General features: G+C 24.2%; 1 protein-coding gene across 1 annotated transcript in view; it reads left to right on the top strand.

Annotated features, from left to right (window-relative positions):
• Positions 1-3,783: 3,783 nt before the first annotated feature.
• The window catches only part of LOC111618755 (glutamate receptor 4-like), a 24,083-nt gene continuing 7,063 nt past the window's right edge, over positions 3,784-20,803 (top strand). The window contains exons 1-9 of the mRNA XM_023360350.1: positions 3,784-3,969; positions 4,997-5,104; positions 5,287-5,397; positions 5,489-5,695; positions 10,293-10,648; positions 10,731-10,929; positions 12,653-12,897; positions 13,924-14,032; positions 17,915-18,049. Of these exons, the coding sequence (XP_023216118.1) occupies positions 3,784-3,969; positions 4,997-5,104; positions 5,287-5,397; positions 5,489-5,695; positions 10,293-10,648; positions 10,731-10,929; positions 12,653-12,897; positions 13,924-14,032; positions 17,915-18,049 (1,656 nt within the window). The remainder of the gene's footprint in view (positions 3,970-4,996; positions 5,105-5,286; positions 5,398-5,488; positions 5,696-10,292; positions 10,649-10,730; positions 10,930-12,652; positions 12,898-13,923; positions 14,033-17,914; positions 18,050-20,803) is intronic.

The following is a 20,803-nucleotide window of genomic DNA, read 5'->3' as shown; positions in this document are numbered from 1 at the left end:
GTAACATGACATTTTAGATGCGTTATAATACTTTCTCTTGACATTGATAAACATATAATTTGAAGTCAATAACCGTAGCAAATAACAAACTGGAGATATTCAGAATTAATCAATGAAGCGAAGACATTCACAGTAATTACAAGAGACATTTAATTCCTTTTCATGCAACTTTATTAAGTAACTATCAATCGAAACGACTGTTAATAAACTCTCTTCATAACGAATTATAAATATTTAAATATAAAACTTAACCGAATAGAAATGTGAAGATTTATTTGTAGGAAGATTTATTTATAGTCAAGAATTTTCTCATGAGAACCTTCTTAACAATAAGGAACAAAACAAACAATTTTTGAAGTTTTTGGATGCAATTATGTATACTGTGGAATATCAACATGATAAGTAAAATATGGGACGTGACAACCATACTTCAAATATACAAATCATTGCTGACTACAAATGAAAAAACTCCATTCTTTTTTAAAACATATCATATATTGTGCTTTTTTTCTACATATTCTAGGATTTTCATTACATATTTAGGCCATTGATGTATATTTAACCCGTGATGTATGTACTGTATAGTACATACATAGNTCGAAATATTGGATTTATTATTTAACTAAATATTGTGATTTATTTGAAAGTAATTTTTAGTAATGTTGTATTTGTTTAGAATGTTGAATTTATTCGAAATATTCTATACATTTAGAACAATAATTTATTTAAATATTGGATTAGTTTGAAATATTGCATACTTTAATGCAAATATTGAATGCAATAAAGAACTTTTTAAACGTTAAAATTATTGGAAAATTGAATATTTTTGTAAATTAAATCGTTATAAATCAATTCAATATTTAAAATCAACGAATTTTTTAAAATATTGAATTTATTTTTAAATTATTATAAAAAATTTTTTTCTTTAGAATATTGGATTTATTTAGAAAAATAAATGCAATATAATCAATTGTTAATATTTAAACAGTTCTCACAGTAAAGAAAAGTAAAAAAAACATCAAATTTTTGTTACTTTTCTAAACATTTTATGCAATAATATAATGCAATATATTATTATTAAACTTATTTAATATATTGCACTAGCAATGCTTTGAATATTATAGTAATTTATTTGCCAAACAAATTAGTTGTAATGGAAAATTGCATAGAAATCCCAGAACGTGATAATCTGTACTCATTTCATGACACGTATTATATAACTTAATCCTCGAAGACCTATCAGGATATAGGATACAATAATTTGGGATTTTCGTGCAATTTGTGTAACAAGTAATACGTCCTGTAAATGATTTCAGTTAATGATGTGAAGCCAGAGGAAAAAAAAACAAGAAGTAATGCGACGTTTTCAATGATATTTATATTATGTGAAATTTCATTTGTTTAATGGAATTTATTTTCGGGTTTTATATATATATTATTTTATTGTAAATTTATTTATTTAGGTAATGCTTAAAATAGCTTCGATTATGATTATTCACTAATTATAATTATTATTATTATTTTTTTTACGTGATGCTGAAAGATGTATTATCGATTTTTGTGGTGTTATGTGGTTAAAAAAATTTTTAGAATAATTATTAGAATAAAAATTTACTGTAAATAAGCATCACATTATGTCCGAATAGTCGTTACAACCAAGACTCAATAATTTCCAGAATATAAAAGTAAATAATTGATAGAATAATTGACAGAATACAAAGCTGAATAGTCGACAGAATAATTGACAGAATACGAAGCTGAATAGTCAATAGAATAAGTGTAAGTAGTCGTCAGAATTATGATTGAATATTTATCAGGATCAATATTCGAATATTTACCTTCATCAAAGACTGAATATTTATTAAAATCAAAGACCGAACAGTTACCAGAACCAAAGACTGAATAAATCATTAGCAGCAAAACTGAATAGGAAAAAAAAAATAAGAATAAGTAATCATTAGAATCAATGATGAATAATAATTATATGTAATAAAAATTATATTCGATCCTTTTAAACAAAAAATCAAATATTCTTTAAGTTTTCCAACATACGATAACAGAAACAAATATACAAGATTCAGAGAGAGAAATAATTTTAATTAATTAAAATAACTAATTAGAAATAGAATTATTATTTCTCGACATCATTAACACAAAGAGTATAGGTTATTCACCTCCATCCTCATAAAAACGTGGTGTAATGATTTGTTAATGTACTACACTAACAAAGTACGTGAAGGACATGAATCACAAATTGGATTCATGAAAATTTTATTAACGTCTGTTTCAAGGAAAAAAACAGAGCTTAAAAATTTTTTAAAATGTAGAATTAATAATTGAGTTTATGTGAAATATTAAAATTTTAATAATTTAAAACTTTAAGCATTCATTTTCAGTCAGAAACTGAATTTTTTGGAATATATTAGGTTAATTTAAAGTAGCGAATTGTTTAGAGTAGGTACTAATCCATGTTCAAAAATATTCTAAACAATTCTTAAATTCAAATACGGAAACCGAATCAAAAGTTCGAATACCGAATTACTTTTAAACTGTGAATTTTTGGAATATATTGAATTTGAAACAGTAAATATACGGTATTATATTTGTGTACAACGGTGAATTTTTGAAATAATTAATTTGTTTACATGAGTTAAAGTTTAGAAACATGGTATTTGTTTAAAGAAGTTATCGAAAGCCTTAGATTTATTCGAATCAACAGGTTTCTTTGAAGAATTAACTTATCGAATAAAGATTTTTAAACGTGGGATTTATTTCAATGTATTCATTTGACACAGAGATTTAAACAAAGCATTGAATTTATTTGAAAGTTTATAATAATTGTAAACTTCAATCTAATGTTAGATTCTATGGAATATCATAAATTGCAACACAATTATAATTCGTGACATTACACGCATCAACGAATTGTTAATGGATCAGAGAATGGATTGAGTTATCTACAATAATCATGGATCGTTTTCCAAAAATACTATTTTAAAAAGCTTACGAGTGTTTTAAAGACTTTACAAAAAAAAAATCGTATTTTTAGTTGAATGCGTTACTATAAATAAACGTATCGTAACGTAATTATGTATTGATGCTTCGTAATGACCTACTGACGCACCGTAACGTAATGACGTACTAATGCATCTTAACGGATAATACAGAGAAAGTAACATGACATTTTAGATGCGTTATAATACTTTCTCTTGACATTGATAAACATATAATTTGAAGTCAATAACCGTAGCAAATAACAAACTGGAGATATTCAGAATTAATCAATGAAGCGAAGACATTCACAGTAATTACAAGAGACATTTAATTCCTTTTCATGCAACTTTATTAAGTAACTATCAATCGAAACGACTGTTAATAAACTCTCTTCATAACGAATTATAAATATTTAAATATAAAGAAATAAAAATATTCTGTATACTGTTTGATCTACATTAAACTTCATCACTTTCTGTACNATACAATTGTCATTTATTCAATTTAAACTGAATATTGAATAAGTACGACACCGAAGAGAAGCGTATAAGCTTTAATTTAATTTTTATAATGTACTTTTTTTTGGCTTATGAGAAACTCAATTAAGGGTAATTGAGTAAGTGTAAGAATATGAGTATAAGATTAGCATGTAAACTTTAATTTTTAAAGTAATTTTACAAGAATATTGGCTATATATGTATATGTATATTTTTTTATTTATGAGGACGAAGGGATATCTTATTTTTTCTAAGAAAACAATATTTAATAATGTAGGCCGATTCAGCATTAATGTACGATACTACTAAAGTGATACTAGATGCATATAGTAGATTATTAAAGAGGAAACCAGATATTTTCCGTAATAATTTCCGTCGAGGCGAAGTTTACAATAATGGTACAAAAGGTTTAGATTGCAGAAAAATGCCAGTTATTACATGGGAACACGGTGAGAAGATAATTAAATATTTAAGAAAAGTAAGTAAGTTCTAAACTTATTCCTTTACTATCCATAATAACTCACATTAGTTCAAATTAAATTCTAATAAAATAAATTTATATCAGGATAAAATATATTCTTATCTATAAATCTCATATAATAAAAGTTAAACTCAATTATAATTAAATAAGTGAAAGTGCTACGAACGTAAAGAAAGGAGAAAAAAGTCATTTTTATAGGTTGCTGAACGAAAAAATAATAATATAAAAAAAAAACAAAAATTAATTATTTACGGTTAGTTCGTTAAAGTAAAAAAATATATTAAAGAGTTTGTATTAAACAAAACATAAAAGTTAAGTCACTTTTAATGGCTTACATTTATTAACTTGTATGGGTTTTAATTAAAATTTGCTTTTGATGTCTCTTTCCATCGTGTGAATTTGTTAGTTCAACCAAAATAAAATCTTGTTGTTAATACATAAAGTAATTACAATATTTAAGATATTTTCTTTAAAAAAGTTGTAATTTATAAATAAATAATGAGTTGTAAATGAAAATTAAAAAAATAAAATAAAATAAAAATTATTTGGTTTAACTTTAATCTAGAAAAGAAATTAGACAAAAATAAATAAATCGAAACGATTTTTTAAACGTTTGAATAAATTTAATTTAAATTTTTCGAAATGGATTTGTTAAAAATTTTAAATTCGTCTTTTTCATATTCAACGTAATTTTAATTGTTATTAAATGTGAAATCGACAATTTATTTAATTACAATTAGGTTTCGAAATTGAAACTTATTTTAAGACGATTTAGTTAATTACAATTAATATTTTTAACTTCATTTTTTTAAGCGTGTTTAATGATTTAAAAAAACGGGGAAAAATCATAGCAGTTTATTTAATTGTAATTATCTAATTTCCTATAATAATCCTAAAAAAATAAGTTTATAAATAAAAGACAGACCTAATTTTTATAAAATGAAATACTAAAAAGTATTTTATGTTTATAATATTTTATGATATTTTTAATGCAGTTTTTTTCAAATATTATTTTAAATTATAGACTGATATAACAGGATTAACAGGAAACATTACTTTTGACGATTTTGGGTACAGAAGGAATTTCTCAATCGATGTGGTGGAAATGACTATTAACAATGAAATGGTGAAGGTGAGTAGCACCAGATGGCGCTCTAAGTCAAACACCCTTTTCGGAATAATTGAAACAAATATATTAATTTTTTAAATGATTCATAATTAATTTCTTAATTTTAATATTTAATTAATTTGTATTTAAATTTTTAAAAAATAAAATAAAATAATAATTGCAATAATATTTAAATAATTCTTTAGGTTGCTCATTGGTCTGATAAATCTGGCTTGCTAATGAACCCTCCAAAATATCGTCGAGTTCCTCAAAATACTGGATTCGAAAATAAAACTTATACTGTTACAAGTATTCTTGTACGTTTTTTTTTCTTTATTTTTTCTTAAATTTTTTTAATTAATAAAAAGTATGTAAAAACTTAATTAAAAAGTAATTATTTTTGTGTAGGAAGAACCATACCTGATGCAAAAAAGATCAGAAAACGGTGATGGGAATGAAGAGTTCGAAGGTTATTGCAAAGATTTAGCTGATCTGATAGCTGAAAACATGAAAATTAATTATACCATGAGGCTTGTAAATGATTCAAAATATGGAGGACAAGATCCTAGATCCACAGCTGGATGGAATGGAATGGTTGGAGAATTAATAAGAGAAGTAAGTAACCTGAGAAATTTATGGTGATGCTTCCTTGTTTATTTCTACCTTTATCTTACGAAATTAATAAATTTTAAATACAATAAACTGAGAGTAGTTGAAAATTAATTCTAGTTATTAGAATTATTGATTCGTTAATAATTAATTTAATTTTATAACGAAAGTTTTTAAAATAAAAGTTTAAAGGATAGAATTTGTTGAATTTCTACGTTAATTGATTATTTTTAAAATATTATTTAGAGTAATTTGTATTATTTTCCAACTTCTTTGATTTAAGACTATTTTTAATTATATCGCTCATTAAAAGGAAAGGAATATTTAAAATTTCTTAATAAAATGTCAAAATATATCTAAGTATAAATAATTTATTTTCTAATTTCATTTTCTTCACTTTTAATTAATACTCGTTTCATAAATTTTATTTATATAGAGANAAGATAATTAAATATTTAAGAAAAGTAAGTAAGTTCTAAACTTATTCCTTTACTATCCATAATAACTCACATTAGTTCAAATTAAATTCTAATAAAATAAATTTATATCAGGATAAAATATATTCTTATCTATAAATCTCATATAATAAAAGTTAAACTCAATTATAATTAAATAAGTGAAAGTGCTACGAACGTAAAGAAAGGAGAAAAAAGTCATTTTTATAGGTTGCTGAACGAAAAAATAATAATATAAAAAAAAAACAAAAATTAATTATTTACGGTTAGTTCGTTAAAGTAAAAAAATATATTAAAGAGTTTGTATTAAACAAAACATAAAAGTTAAGTCACTTTTAATGGCTTACATTTATTAACTTGTATGGGTTTTAATTAAAATTTGCTTTTGATGTCTCTTTCCATCGTGTGAATTTGTTAGTTCAACCAAAATAAAATCTTGTTGTTAATACATAAAGTAATTACAATATTTAAGATATTTTCTTTAAAAAAGTTGTAATTTATAAATAAATAATGAGTTGTAAATGAAAATTAGAAAAATAAAATAAAATAAAAATTATTTGGTTTAACTTTAATCTAGAAAAGAAATTAGACAAAAATAAATAAATCGAAACGATTTTTTAAACGTTTGAATAAATTTAATTTAAATTTTTCGAAATGGATTTGTTAAAAATTTTAAATTCGTCTTTTTCATATTCAACGTAATTTTAATTGTTATTAAATGTGAAATCGACAATTTATTTAGTTACAATTAGGTTTCGAAATTGAAACTTATTTTAAGACGATTTAGTTAATTACAATTAACATTTTTAACTTCATTTTTTAAGCGTGTTTAATGATTTAAAAAAACGGGAAAAATCATAGCAGTTTATTTAATTGTAATTATCTAATTTCCTATAATAATCCTAAAAAAATAAGTTTATAAATAAAAGACAGACCTAATTTTTATAAAATGAAATACTAAAAAGTATTTTATGTTTATAATATTTTATGATATTTTTAATGCAGTTTTTTTCAAATATTATTTTAAATTATAGACTGATATAACAGGATTAACAGGAAACATTACTTTTGACGATTTTGGGTACAGAAGGAATTTCTCAATCGATGTGGTGGAAATGACTATTAACAATGAAATGGTGAAGGTGAGTAGCACCAGATGGCGCTCTAAGTCAAACACCCTTTTCGGAATAATTGAAACAAATATATTAATTTTTTAAATGATTCATAATTAATTTCTTAATTTTAATATTTAATTAATTTGTATTTAAATTTTTAAAAAATAAAATAAAATAATAATTGCAATAATATTTAAATAATTCTTTAGGTTGCTCATTGGTCTGATAAATCTGGCTTGCTAATGAACCCTCCAAAATATCGTCGAGTTCCTCAAAATACTGGATTCGAAAATAAAACTTATACTGTTACAAGTATTCTTGTACGTTTTTTTTTCTTTATTTTTTCTTAAATTTTTTTAATTAATAAAAAGTATGTAAAAACTTAATTAAAAAGTAATTATTTTTGTGTAGGAAGAACCATACCTGATGCAAAAAAGATCAGAAAACGGTGATGGGAATGAAGAGTTCGAAGGTTATTGCAAAGATTTAGCTGATCTGATAGCTGAAAACATGAAAATTAATTATACCATGAGGCTTGTAAATGATTCAAAATATGGAGGACAAGATCCTAGATCCACAGCTGGATGGAATGGAATGGTTGGAGAATTAATAAGAGAAGTAAGTAACCTGAGAAATTTATGGTGATGCTTCCTTGTTTATTTCTACCTTTATCTTACGAAATTAATAAATTTTAAATACAATAAACTGAGAGTAGTTGAAAATTAATTCTAGTTATTAGAATTATTGATTCGTTAATAATTAATTTAATTTTATAACGAAAGTTTTTAAAATAAAAGTTTAAAGGATAGAATTTGTTGAATTTCTACGTTAATTGATTATTTTTAAAATATTATTTAGAGTAATTTGTATTATTTTCCAACTTCTTTGATTTAAGACTATTTTTAATTATATCGCTCATTAAAAGGAAAGGAATATTTAAAATTTCTTAATAAAATGTCAAAATATATCTAAGTATAAATAATTTATTTTCTAATTTCATTTTCTTCACTTTTAATTAATACTCGTTTCATAAATTTTATTTATATAGAGAGAGAGAGGTCCAAAAGTCAATTAACCATTGACTAACCTGCTGTCTTATTCAGTTTATTACTTACAAACATTACAAAAATTGTTTAAAATAAAATTATTCTTGTTCAATACACAAATTACAATATCACAAGTATAGTTTAACCCAAAAGCAAAACAGAGCTANATTATATATGAAAAAAATACAATTTACAACTTTAAATACAATTAAAAATAAAAATACAATTGTATTTTTTAATATTAAAAAAACAATTTACAAAAAGAAAATTATGTTTATTTTTTTATTTTTGTTTCTGTTTAATTACATTACTAAAAAATATTTTTTCTTGCTTTTATACATATGAATTTAATTTAGAATTTCCATTAATTGTAAATGATTCTGCAAAAAGAAACAAAGAAATAAATCTAAAAATCATGTAATATATAAAATACTTTTTCAGATAAAAAAAATTTTAATAGCATTTTTCCAAAAAAAAGAAAAAAAAATCTTATCGTAAGAAAGAAAAAATTAAAGAGAAATAAAGATAAAAATCATCTACATGGAGTAATTATATTCTGTACCGATTAAAGTAATTTGATCTTGCAGAACTAACATTGTACGTTGAACTAACATGTTGTACTAATGATGACAAGCATCGCATTACATACGAAAAGGCTCGAAAACATAAAAAAAAAACAAGTCGAGATATTAAATTTCAGGTCCACTTTTCTAAAATGCCTTTAAACAGAATGAAAAATGATCCTATCTTCATCATCTAAAGTCACTTTAAATGTCAACAAAATAATAAAAAAAGTTATACTTTTAAATTTAGAATTATTTTATATAACATTACAATTTGTTTATTTAATCGAAATTCTATATATTATGATTATTTAAACTTTATTTTTCTTTCTATGAGAATTTAATTATATAAATAAGAAAGAAAATCGAATTATTTATTTATTTATTTATTTATTTAGTATTAAAAGAAATAAATTACTTCTGAAAGGTTTCATTTTATCACAAATTTTATTATTATTTTTTTAAAGAAAAATTTGTCAAAGGTTATTACTTCCATAAATTCAACATTTTCTTTTATGTAATTTAATTTCTGGTTGTATATCACTTGTAGAAGGGGTGCAGTCGATACTTAAGTGGTGGAGGCACAAATGATCAAATGATTAATCCAATCAAATGAATATAACTCTAGATTTTCTAGAATTAGGAATTCAAATATTTTACATCATTTTTTTTCTTAGATTTATATGTATATATATATATATATATTTCCTAAGAAATATTTTTATTGATTCGAAAAGACGTACAAAACCCATAAGCTGATTTACAACAATGTGTCAAGAATGATCACTCGACTCGAACACGATACAAACTCAACAATATAGGTTTCGTAATAAATCATTCAGTACTTTTTATATAAAAAGTCAGCAGAATGCAAGCTTTTTATTACTTTACAAATAACGGTGTATATATATATAAAGCAATATTTTATATTTAGAAAGTGCAAAACTATATTGTAAATTCTGTCACGTCTAATGTATAAATAATTTATACGTTGTTAGGTGTTGTTGCTGTTTTTTGCTTTTTAATGTGAATAATAATTAATTTTATTCAAGTAATTTTTTTACTTTCGTTGTTATAATCTGAACGGTTGCATCTTGAAGCACCACCAGAAGACATCTAGAAGAAGAATCATCTGTTGATTTATTGCTTAAGTTTTATCATTTTCATTGTGTTTTTTATGTATGCGACTATAAACAGTGTATTTTTAATATATTAATGAAGTTATGGAGCGAAAGTAAAGGCTTTTTTTATTATTATAGAAGTATCCTGCTTCCAATAATTAAGAAAAGCTGGCATTTCTGTAAAATTCAGAGCATTTACAATAATTTTCTGATAAACGTGTATATTTAATATAACAAAAATTTATTATGTTTGTAACAGAAAAAATATTCGATATCGAAATAATTTAATTTGATTTTTTTAAGGAAGTTGATATGGCAATCGCTCCATTAACTATAACATCTGCAAGAGAAAGAGTTATCGATTTTACAAAGCCATTCATGTCATTGGGTATCAGTATCATGATTAAAAAACCGATGAAGAAAAAACCGGGAGTATTTTCCTTTATGAATCCGCTATCTAAAGAAATTTGGATGTGCATCATATTTGCTTACGTTGGTGTTTCTGTTGTACTTTTTCTTGTCAGCCGATTTTCACCACACGAGCTTCGATATGAAGATACATACGTCGGTCCGACTGTCATCAACGATTTTTCTTTATATAACAGTCTATGGTTTTCTTTGGGTGCCTTTATGCAACAAGGATGTGATGTTTGTCCGAGGTATAATGTATTTAAATTTCTAAAAATTCACAATAAATTTCATTTTTCTTGTATCAATATACGTAAAATTTTGTATTTTTAGATCAATATCGGGTCGGATTGTTGGAAGTGTCTGGTGGTTTTTTACATTAATCATTATATCATCATACACAGCCAACTTAGCAGCCTTTCTAACAGTAGAAAGAATGGTAACGCCAATTAATTCAGCTGACGATCTTGCGAAACAGACTGAAGTTGAATATGGTACTTTAGTAGATTCGTCTACTCAAGAATTTTTCAAGGTAAATTTTACATTGAAGACACTTTAAAAATATTTTGTGCCATATATTATAATCCTATATACTATTTATAATGTAATCTTAAAGATTAGCTAGTTTATATACGTTTCTTTGGATAATAAATGACATTTTATTAATGGAATTGACATATTTTAAAACTTTAATCTGATGTAACTGTCAAAGTGTGACAGTTGGAATTATTAAACGAATATTCAATTCAGAATTTATGATTTCTTCTTTCTTTTCTAATTTTCTTTCCCTGATTCGAATGATTAGAGTCAATCCTTCGAGACCAAACATGTCCCTTGATACTTTTCCAACTTCCACATACGAAAGACTATCAAGGGACTGGTTTCCAGTTTAACAGAACACGTGACTAGATTACTCTTCTGGATAGGAAAAGATAAATTATCTACATCTTTTCCTATCCGGCTTTCGTTTTTTTCCTATTTTATTCATTATAATATATATANAGGTCGTTTCGAATCTACTTGGGAGTATTATTTTCATTTTCTGTATAATTTATACAGGCTAGTCATTATAATATATATATATATATAAGAACATTTATAATTAATTTTATATGCGCTTGCATACCTATTTGAAAATATATGTAAACTAAATATAAACTTCTTATTGCAAATGTTGACGTGTAAAATACATCCAAACATACCTCTTAAATTTATTTATTTTGGTATTGATATTTTAGAAAGATAAACTTTTCTATTAAACTAAAATGTGCAATGTGATATCATCTTGTTACTTAACTTTATCAGATGAATATAAAATGTAATTTGTAAATCAATATGGTAAAATTTACAAAATAAAGAAATTTTTTAGGATATATTTCAAAAGTTTATACTAGATTTTATTGTAATACAAAAAAAATATTTTTTTTACAAAGAAAAATTTACATTTGAATTTTATTACTTGGCAATATGATTATGTTCCATTTCATACATTATTTTTGCAACATACTTGTAAGTAAACAATATCAAAAATTACATTTTTCTTGTCTACTAGAATTGCTTTTACAGTAATTTGCATAGGAATAAAATATTTGAATATATATTTATATATAAACTTAAAATTACAAACTAGATATCGATTTGTCAAGTTGACAGTTTAGAAAAAAGAAATTCTTTAACTCTCCTCCCGCAAAATTTTTATATTGTGTTGTTGCAGCATCTAAAAAGTCTATAAAGTTTTCTAACGGTATCTTCTTTTATGTCTCTATTGTTGTATTCACCAATATTTTTTACTTTAAGAGGATTACACCGATCTGCTACGTGTTCCTGTTCGAAATGAACACAACAAACCAAACTTGTATATACTTGTATTGAAGGCATGTTTTCATTAGTATGCTGTTCTGGTCTTTACTAGTCCATTTTCATAAAGTTTCTCAATCCATTCTAGTCTAAAACACCCTCTTTTATGTTATTTTATATTCTTTACAGCGAAATTGTATTAGGATAACATTTTTATAATCCTTCTTCAATTGTATCATAGTGAAACTTATACATGATTAATTATAGAAAAATATATTTTTCTGTAACTACGTCAATTTCTCTTATTTATTTTAATGGCTACTTTTTTGAATCTATAAAATAACTGAATTATAGAAAGGATAAGAGAAGAAACTTTTTATTGTTTTTAATAAATTTTTTTAGATATTATTTTTGGTTTTTTTTGGATAGTTTTAAAAGAAATTTGGATATTTTTGTAGAAATCAAAAATAGCAGTTTATGCAAGAATGTGGGAATTTATGAATTCGCGCAAACATGTTTTCGTATCTTCGTACGAAGAAGGAATAAAAAGAGTCAGGGAATCAAAAGGAAAATATGCTTTTTTAATTGAATCAACGAAAAATGATTATACCAACGAAAGGCAACCATGTGATACAATGAAAGTTGGGAGGAATTTAGATGCCAAAGGTTATGGTGTTGCTACACCATTAGGTTCGACGTTAAGGTAAATAATTTTTTGAAATATTAATCAATTAATTTTTATATTATAACAAATGCTTAGTATTCACAAAAATTTTATAATTTTACTTTACGTATTTTATATGCATGTAAATTAAAGATTTAAATACTTTTATACTTATCAACATCCTAGAAACTAATTTAATATAGACAATTCTTTTACTTTTATTGATGATAATTAATACTTATAACTTTATTAAAATATTTGAAAACTTTTCGTATTATTGTAATCAATCTATTAAATTTACTATTGTATGTGGAGATAACGGAAACAAATGAGTAAACCGTTATTACACATTTTGAATTCCATCCATTTCATTGGATAATTTTGAATTTAAATAGGCCAATCCGCGACGACCGGATGGTCGAAGTGATTAAGGTGTTATCAATCGCCCTGGGAACCGGAATCGAATTCAAGAGAATAAATTCAATAATTTTAATGGGCGGTCTGTTGAATCCTGCCCCTAAACACAAAGGTAGTGAGAGATAGGATCCGACATCGTGGTCTTGTAAAAAAAAAAAAGCCACCCATATTGCGGAGTTCAGAAGAAACCTGCTGTTGTTACGTGTTTGAAAAATTTTAATTTAGAAAACAGTTTTATAAAATGTAAATATAATAAAAAATACTGGTAATATTCGGTATAGGTTTATGATCAGAGATAAAAATACTGTATAAAACATTAATTCACGAAATTCACTTATCGAAGTGCTATAGTTATGATCCATAAAGATGGTCGATACAGTTACTTTTCTTCTAACAAAACTTTGCCATTGGTTGAATGATATGATATATTTGATAAAGTATAGAAGCGTACAATAAAGAAATGAAAATGGCTTCCGTATATCTTTTTATTTTCTTTTACTACTCCCAAAAGAAATTTGATAAATATTTCTTTTCAACCACGTTTCTTTCCTTTCACGAAGGCTAATTTTTTAATCTTTACGTAAAATAAATTATAATTTTATTTATATATTTCATTAATGTCTGTACTTTTTTGAATTTTTTTTTTAGAGATCAAATTAATTTGGTGGTGTTGTTACTGAAAGAAAAAGGAGATTTAGCTCGTTTAGAAAATAAATGGTGGTATGATAGAAGTGAATGCAGAAATGGCGACAGTAAGGTAAGTTTTTTTTTCTTGTTTAATAACAAAATAAATAATAAAAATATATGTTTCTAGTTATCAAGTACATTAAACAGTGCTTATGTCCTCCATATTGAAAAAATTTGCATAAGAAAAACATATGAATATTTTTCTTAAATTTAAAAGTATTATATGTTGAATTGTATGCGGAAATTATATTTAGTTCTTTTATATAGAAAATACTACTGTTGACATTAAATATAACAGACAAATAGAGAGAAGCTGGTCCGATTATGTCGATTGTCCATTATATCCGAAGATGTTATTATCAACGACAAAACCAAATTCTTATATGCGATATGACAGAAGACACAAACATCCTATATCGTGGTATACACGAAAGAAATAAACACCATACTTTCTAGTAGTGACATAAACAGTAGACAATACCTAGCGGACATTCTGATCTCTACTGCAATCATATATTCTGAAATACTATGTATTTATTCCAACAGATGCCATAGAATAAATTGATTTGATTCGTTGTTTCCGAAATCTATTATATAGGAGTTAATAAACTCGATGGCCAATAGTGTACAGTATACTTTCCATACAAACAGTATTAGAAAATTCTTGCATACAGCAAGTACAGTACTGTATGTGCTATTTCCTTTATGGTAAAACATTAAAAAAGTACTTCATACAAAAATGAATGATCTTCTCCTATCCATATTGCGGAGTTCAGAAGAAACCTGCTGTTGTTACGTGTTTGAAAAATTTTAATTTAGAAAACAGTTTTATAAAATGTAAATATAATAAAAAATACTGGTAATATTCGGTATAGGTTTATGATCAGAGATAAAAATACTGTATAAAACATTAATTCACGAAATTCACTTATCGAAGTGCTATAGTTATGATCCATAAAGATGGTCGATACAGTTACTTTTCTTCTAACAAAACTTTGCCATTGGTTGAATGATACGATATATTTGATAAAGTATAGAAGCGTACAATAAAGAAATGAAAATGGCTTCCGTATATCTTTTTATTTTCTTTTACTACTCCCAAAAGAAATTTGATAAATATTTCTTTTCAACCACGTTTCTTTCCTTTCACGAAGGCTAATTTTTTAATCTTTACGTAAAATAAATTATAATTTTATTTATATATTTCATTAATGTCTGTACTTTTTTGAATTTTTTTTTAGAGATCAAATTAATTTGGTGGTGTTGTTACTGAAAGAAAAAGGAGATTTAGCTCGTTTAGAAAATAAATGGTGGTATGATAGAAGTGAATGCAGAAATGGCGACAGTAAGGTAAGTTTTTTTTTCTTGTTTAATAACAAAATAAATAATAAAAATATATGTTTCTAGTTATCAAGTACATTAAACAGTGCTTATGTCCTCCATATTGAAAAAATTTGCATAAGAAAAACATATGAATATTTTTCTTAAATTTAAAAGTATTATATGTTGAATTGTATGCGGAAATTATATTTAGTTCTTTTATATAGAAAATACTACTGTTGACATTAAATATAACAGACAAATAGAGAGAAGCTGGTCCGATTATGTCGATTGTCCATTATATCCGAAGATGTTATTATCAACGACAAAACCAAATTCTTATATGCGATATGACAGAAGACACAAACATCCTATATCGTGGTATACACGAAAGAAATAAACACCATACTTTCTAGTAGTGACATAAACAGTAGACAATACCTAGCGGACATTCTGATCTCTACTGCAATCATATATTCTGAAATACTATGTATTTATTCCAACAGATGCCATAGAATAAATTGATTTNAATAACTTTTACCATAAATAATAATAATAATTATTATTATTTTCAATATAAAATTTATATAGTTTATACTTGTTAATTATAAATTTAGAATATTTTATAGCAAAAATATATACAAAGAAAATTTTCTAATGATAATTTTTTGTAAATATAGAAAATTGTCATTAAAATAAATAAATGATGTATCATTCGTTATCAGATTTACAAAACATACTGCTTGCAGAAACCACGTATAAATGTGAAACGTGTAAAAATATAATCTGTTATATCATAATTCAGTCATTTTATGCATGAAAGAATAATAATTATAATATTACAAGATCTCGAAATAATTATAAAATATTTTATTATAGATATTTTTCTAAATATTGTAAAATCTTAAACATATACCCTATATGAATACAGTATATAAATATTTATATACACAAAATAACTATTATATAGCCTATATTATTATATACGTATACATGCAAAGATCCATAAAATACAGAGCAATGACAACGAGAATTGTATAATATTCTATGTGTATAGTGTATGAAATATATTGCTTACGTATATAATATATTCACATACACATATGAAAATATACATCTCTATGCCATGTCTGTTGTATATTACTTTGTATTGTTATTATATGTATGTATAAACAAATATTAAGCATACAATAACTTACAAAATAGAAATTAATAAAAGTGCGTATAAGTAATATAGAAGTACACTATATATATATTGTGCATATAGTATTACACAACGTCCATTATATAGTATGCATTTGTTACTGTCTATTTACGTATGCAATAATCTATACAATACAAAAACAATTTATACAAAGTATTGTACAGTACATTGCTTAACATCACTTACAAGTAAGCAATACACTGTATATGTACATTTATACAATACACACTGTACATATATTGTATAAGTATACATACACAGTATAAACATATATTATACAGTATATTTTTAAGAATATGTATCTATATATACATGTACATGTATAATATATAAAATTTTTATGGTTTCATGAAATTATACAGGGAAAATTATCCTATTTCTTCACATATTTATTTTGATAACTTTCTAAGTTTTCATTATTGCATCAGATATTTTTGATGTCCAAAAAAATAATATTTGTTGACATAGCTAAAAAAATTTAAAATACATAAAGAACTAAATTTCTTTAACATTAATGATAAATATAAATAAAAAAGCAATAATATAATTAAAAAGATTTTAATATATTTTACTCAACTTCTAAAGAAAAAAACTACATTACAAAATAAAAAAAAATTAACAAATATTGTAATGTTTAACATAACAAATTTTTTTTTATTTTAAATTTTAAAAATTTGTTACGTTAAATATTACTTTAAAAAATAAATAAATAAATAAATAAATAAAAACATAAAATTATTGCATGCTTGTTAAATTTTAATTTTAATTATCTTTTTAAGTGTGTTCATATCACTTGGATATGTGTATAAAGTACTTTTATGTTTTAATTCATCATCATCTGTTCTTTATTTTTTATGTTATTTTTACTATCTTTCCTTATTCATATTTACTTATTTCCTAATAATAAAAGAAATTCAAAAAATTATAGGGGTGAATAGGATCAACAAGAAAAAAAAACAAGAGCAAAAATTAAAAGATATTTTTATTAATAAAAAAACAGCATAAAAAATACAGTTTTTCTCAGTTGAATTTCAATTTATGTTGGCAAATTTTTTGAATTCATTTATAACACATATTTTTCCATAAGATTTTGTTTTTTATATTAATTTTTTCATATGGAAAAAAATATACAGAACTATAGAAGAAAGTACAACAGCGTGTTCCCTTTTTTTAGATAGGAACATGCCAATAAAAACTCCAAAAAACTTTTCTTTTAACAATTTTACATTTTGTTTTTTTTGACGGGAGAAGAAAAATTCTTCTCCTACTAATTACAATTTTTTCTTGTATTTTTTTGAAATTTTATGTGTTTATATATATTTTGAAAGAAAAAAAAACACAAATTTTAGAAACTAGTTTACAATAGAAAAAAATCTAAAAATGAATTTTGACATCCTGAGGGAGTACTGAACATTTTTTTTTCTCCAGTTGACGGTTATTAGGACGTACAAGCGTACACGAAAAGGAACCATTTGGGATGAATCCAAGATGGCTGAATCAGGAGGGAATAAAGAAAGAAAAGATGGTCCTAAGAGATACATCAGAGAACTTTGGAAATATCGTGTAAAGAAATTTATTAGAATCAATAAGAAATAAGTAGATGTGTGTTTAATTTTTAGTTTGGTGGGGTGAATAGGAACTGTACANCAGGTTTCTTTGAAGAATTAACTTATCGAATAAAGATTTTTAAACGTGGGATTTATTTCAATGTATTCATTTGACACAGAGATTTAAACAAAGCATTGAATTTATTTGAAAGTTTATAATAATTGTAAACTTCAATCTAATGTTAGATTCTATGGAATATCATAAATTGCAACACAATTATAATTCGTGACATTACACGCATCAACGAATTGTTAATGGATCAGAGAATGGATTGAGTTATCTACAATAATCATGGATCGTTTTCCAAAAATACTATTTTAAAAAGCTTACGAGTGTTTTAAAGACTTTACAAAAAAAAATCGTATTTTTAGTTGAATGCGTTACTATAAATAAACGTATCGTAACGTAATTATGTATTGATGCTTCGTAATGACCTACTGACGCACCGTAACGTAATGACGTACTAATGCATCTTAACGGATAATACAGAGAAAGTAACATGACATTTTAGATGCGTTATAATACTTTCTCTTGACATTGATAAACATATAATTTGAAGTCAATAACCGTAGCAAATAACAAACTGGAGATATTCAGAATTAATCAATGAAGCGAAGACATTCACAGTAATTACAAGAGACATTTAATTCCTTTTCATGCAACTTTATTAAGTAACTATCAATCGAAACGACTGTTAATAAACTCTCTTCATAACGAATTATAAATATTTAAATATAAAGAAATAAAAATATTCTGTATACTGTTTGATCTACATTAAACTTCATCACTTTCTGTACAACTACGTCACGTGTACACTTCTCATTCATATTATAATTAATTAATTTCGAATTATTCATCGTGTAATATATTACTCGAGGATTATTGGTCGGACACACATTCAAATTTGCATAAAACTTAATAACTTTTCGAGTTTTAAATGATTATTTTTTAAGCAATTCAATTTATTTCTATAGTATTGGATTTTTCGAACCGCAATTTTTCAAATCATTAAATTTATTTGAAAAAAATAAATTAAATTCGTTTGGAGCTAATTTTTTTTTTTCGAAAATTCATTTGTTTGAAGCTTTAATTTATTTTCGAAATATTGGATTTATTATTTAACTAAATATTGTGATTTATTTGAAAGTAATTTTTAGTAATGTTGTATTTGTTTAGAATGTTGAATTTATTCGAAATATTCTATACATTTAGAACAATAATTTATTTAAATATTGGATTAGTTTGAAATATTGCATACTTTAATGCAAATATTGAATGCAATAAAGAACTTTTTAAACGTTAAAATTATTGGAAAATTGAATATTTTTGTAAATTAAATCGTTATAAATCAATTCAATATTTAAAATCAACGAATTTTTTAAAATATTGAATTTATTTTTAAATTATTATAAAAAATTTTTTTCTTTAGAATATTGGATTTATTTAGAAAAATAAATGCAATATAATCAATTGTTAATATTTAAACAGTTCTCACAGTAAAGAAAAGTAAAAAAAACATCAAATTTTTGTTACTTTTCTAAACATTTTATGCAATAATATAATGCAATATATTATTATTAAACTTATTTAATATATTGCACTAGCAATGCTTTGAATATTATAGTAATTTATTTGCCAAACAAATTAGTTGTAATGGAAAATTGCATAGAAATCCCAGAACGTGATAATCTGTACTCATTTCATGACACGTATTATATAACTTAATCCTCGAAGACCTATCAGGATATAGGATACAATAATTTGGGATTTTCGTGCAATTTGTGTAACAAGTAATACGTCCTGTAAATGATTTCAGTTAATGATGTGAAGCCAGAGGAAAAAAAAACAAGAGCAAAAATTAAAAGATATTTTTATTAATAAAAAAACAGCATAAAAAATACAGTTTTTCTCAGTTGAATTTCAATTTATGTTGGCAAATTTTTTGAATTCATTTATAACACATATTTTTCCATAAGATTTTGTTTTTTATATTAATTTTTTCATATGGAAAAAAATATACAGAACTATAGAAGAAAGTACAACAGCGTGTTCCCTTTTTTTAGATAGGAACATGCCAATAAAAACTCCAAAAAACTTTTCTTTTAACAATTTTACATTTTGTTTTTTTTGACGGGAGAAGAAAAATTCTTCTCCTACTAATTACAATTTTTTCTTGTATTTTTTTGAAATTTTATGTGTTTATATATATTTTGAAAGAAAAAAAAACACAAATTTTAGAAACTAGTTTACAATAGAAAAAAATCTAAAAATGAATTTTGACATCCTGAGGGAGTACTGAACATTTTTTTTTCTCCAGTTGACGGTTATTAGGACGTACAAGCGTACACGAAAAGGAACCATTTGGGATGAATCCAAGATGGCTGAATCAGGAGGGAATAAAGAAAGAAAAGATGGTCCTAAGAGATACATCAGAGAACTTTGGAAATATCGTGTAAAGAAATTTATTAGAATCAATAAGAAATAAGTAGATGTGTGTTTAATTTTTAGTTTGGTGGGGTGAATAGGAACTGTACAATGTATATAAATGGCCCCTTATGATAAACAGAATCAGGTATTTTCTATGTTTATAAACACCTCTTGATCCTATCCACCCCACTCTTTTGCTTAATCCCATTTTTTAAGTTTTGCTTTTTTCTATCTTCCTTTCTTCGTATTCTATATATAAATATATATATATATAATTATTAT

Source organism: Centruroides sculpturatus, unplaced genomic scaffold (assembly GCF_000671375.1).
Source record: "Centruroides sculpturatus isolate CEXI.00-Female unplaced genomic scaffold, Cexi_2.0 scaffold145, whole genome shotgun sequence".
NCBI classification, from domain to species: domain Eukaryota; kingdom Metazoa; phylum Arthropoda; class Arachnida; order Scorpiones; family Buthidae; genus Centruroides; species Centruroides sculpturatus.
This window is presented reverse-complemented; position numbering and strand designations above follow the sequence as displayed.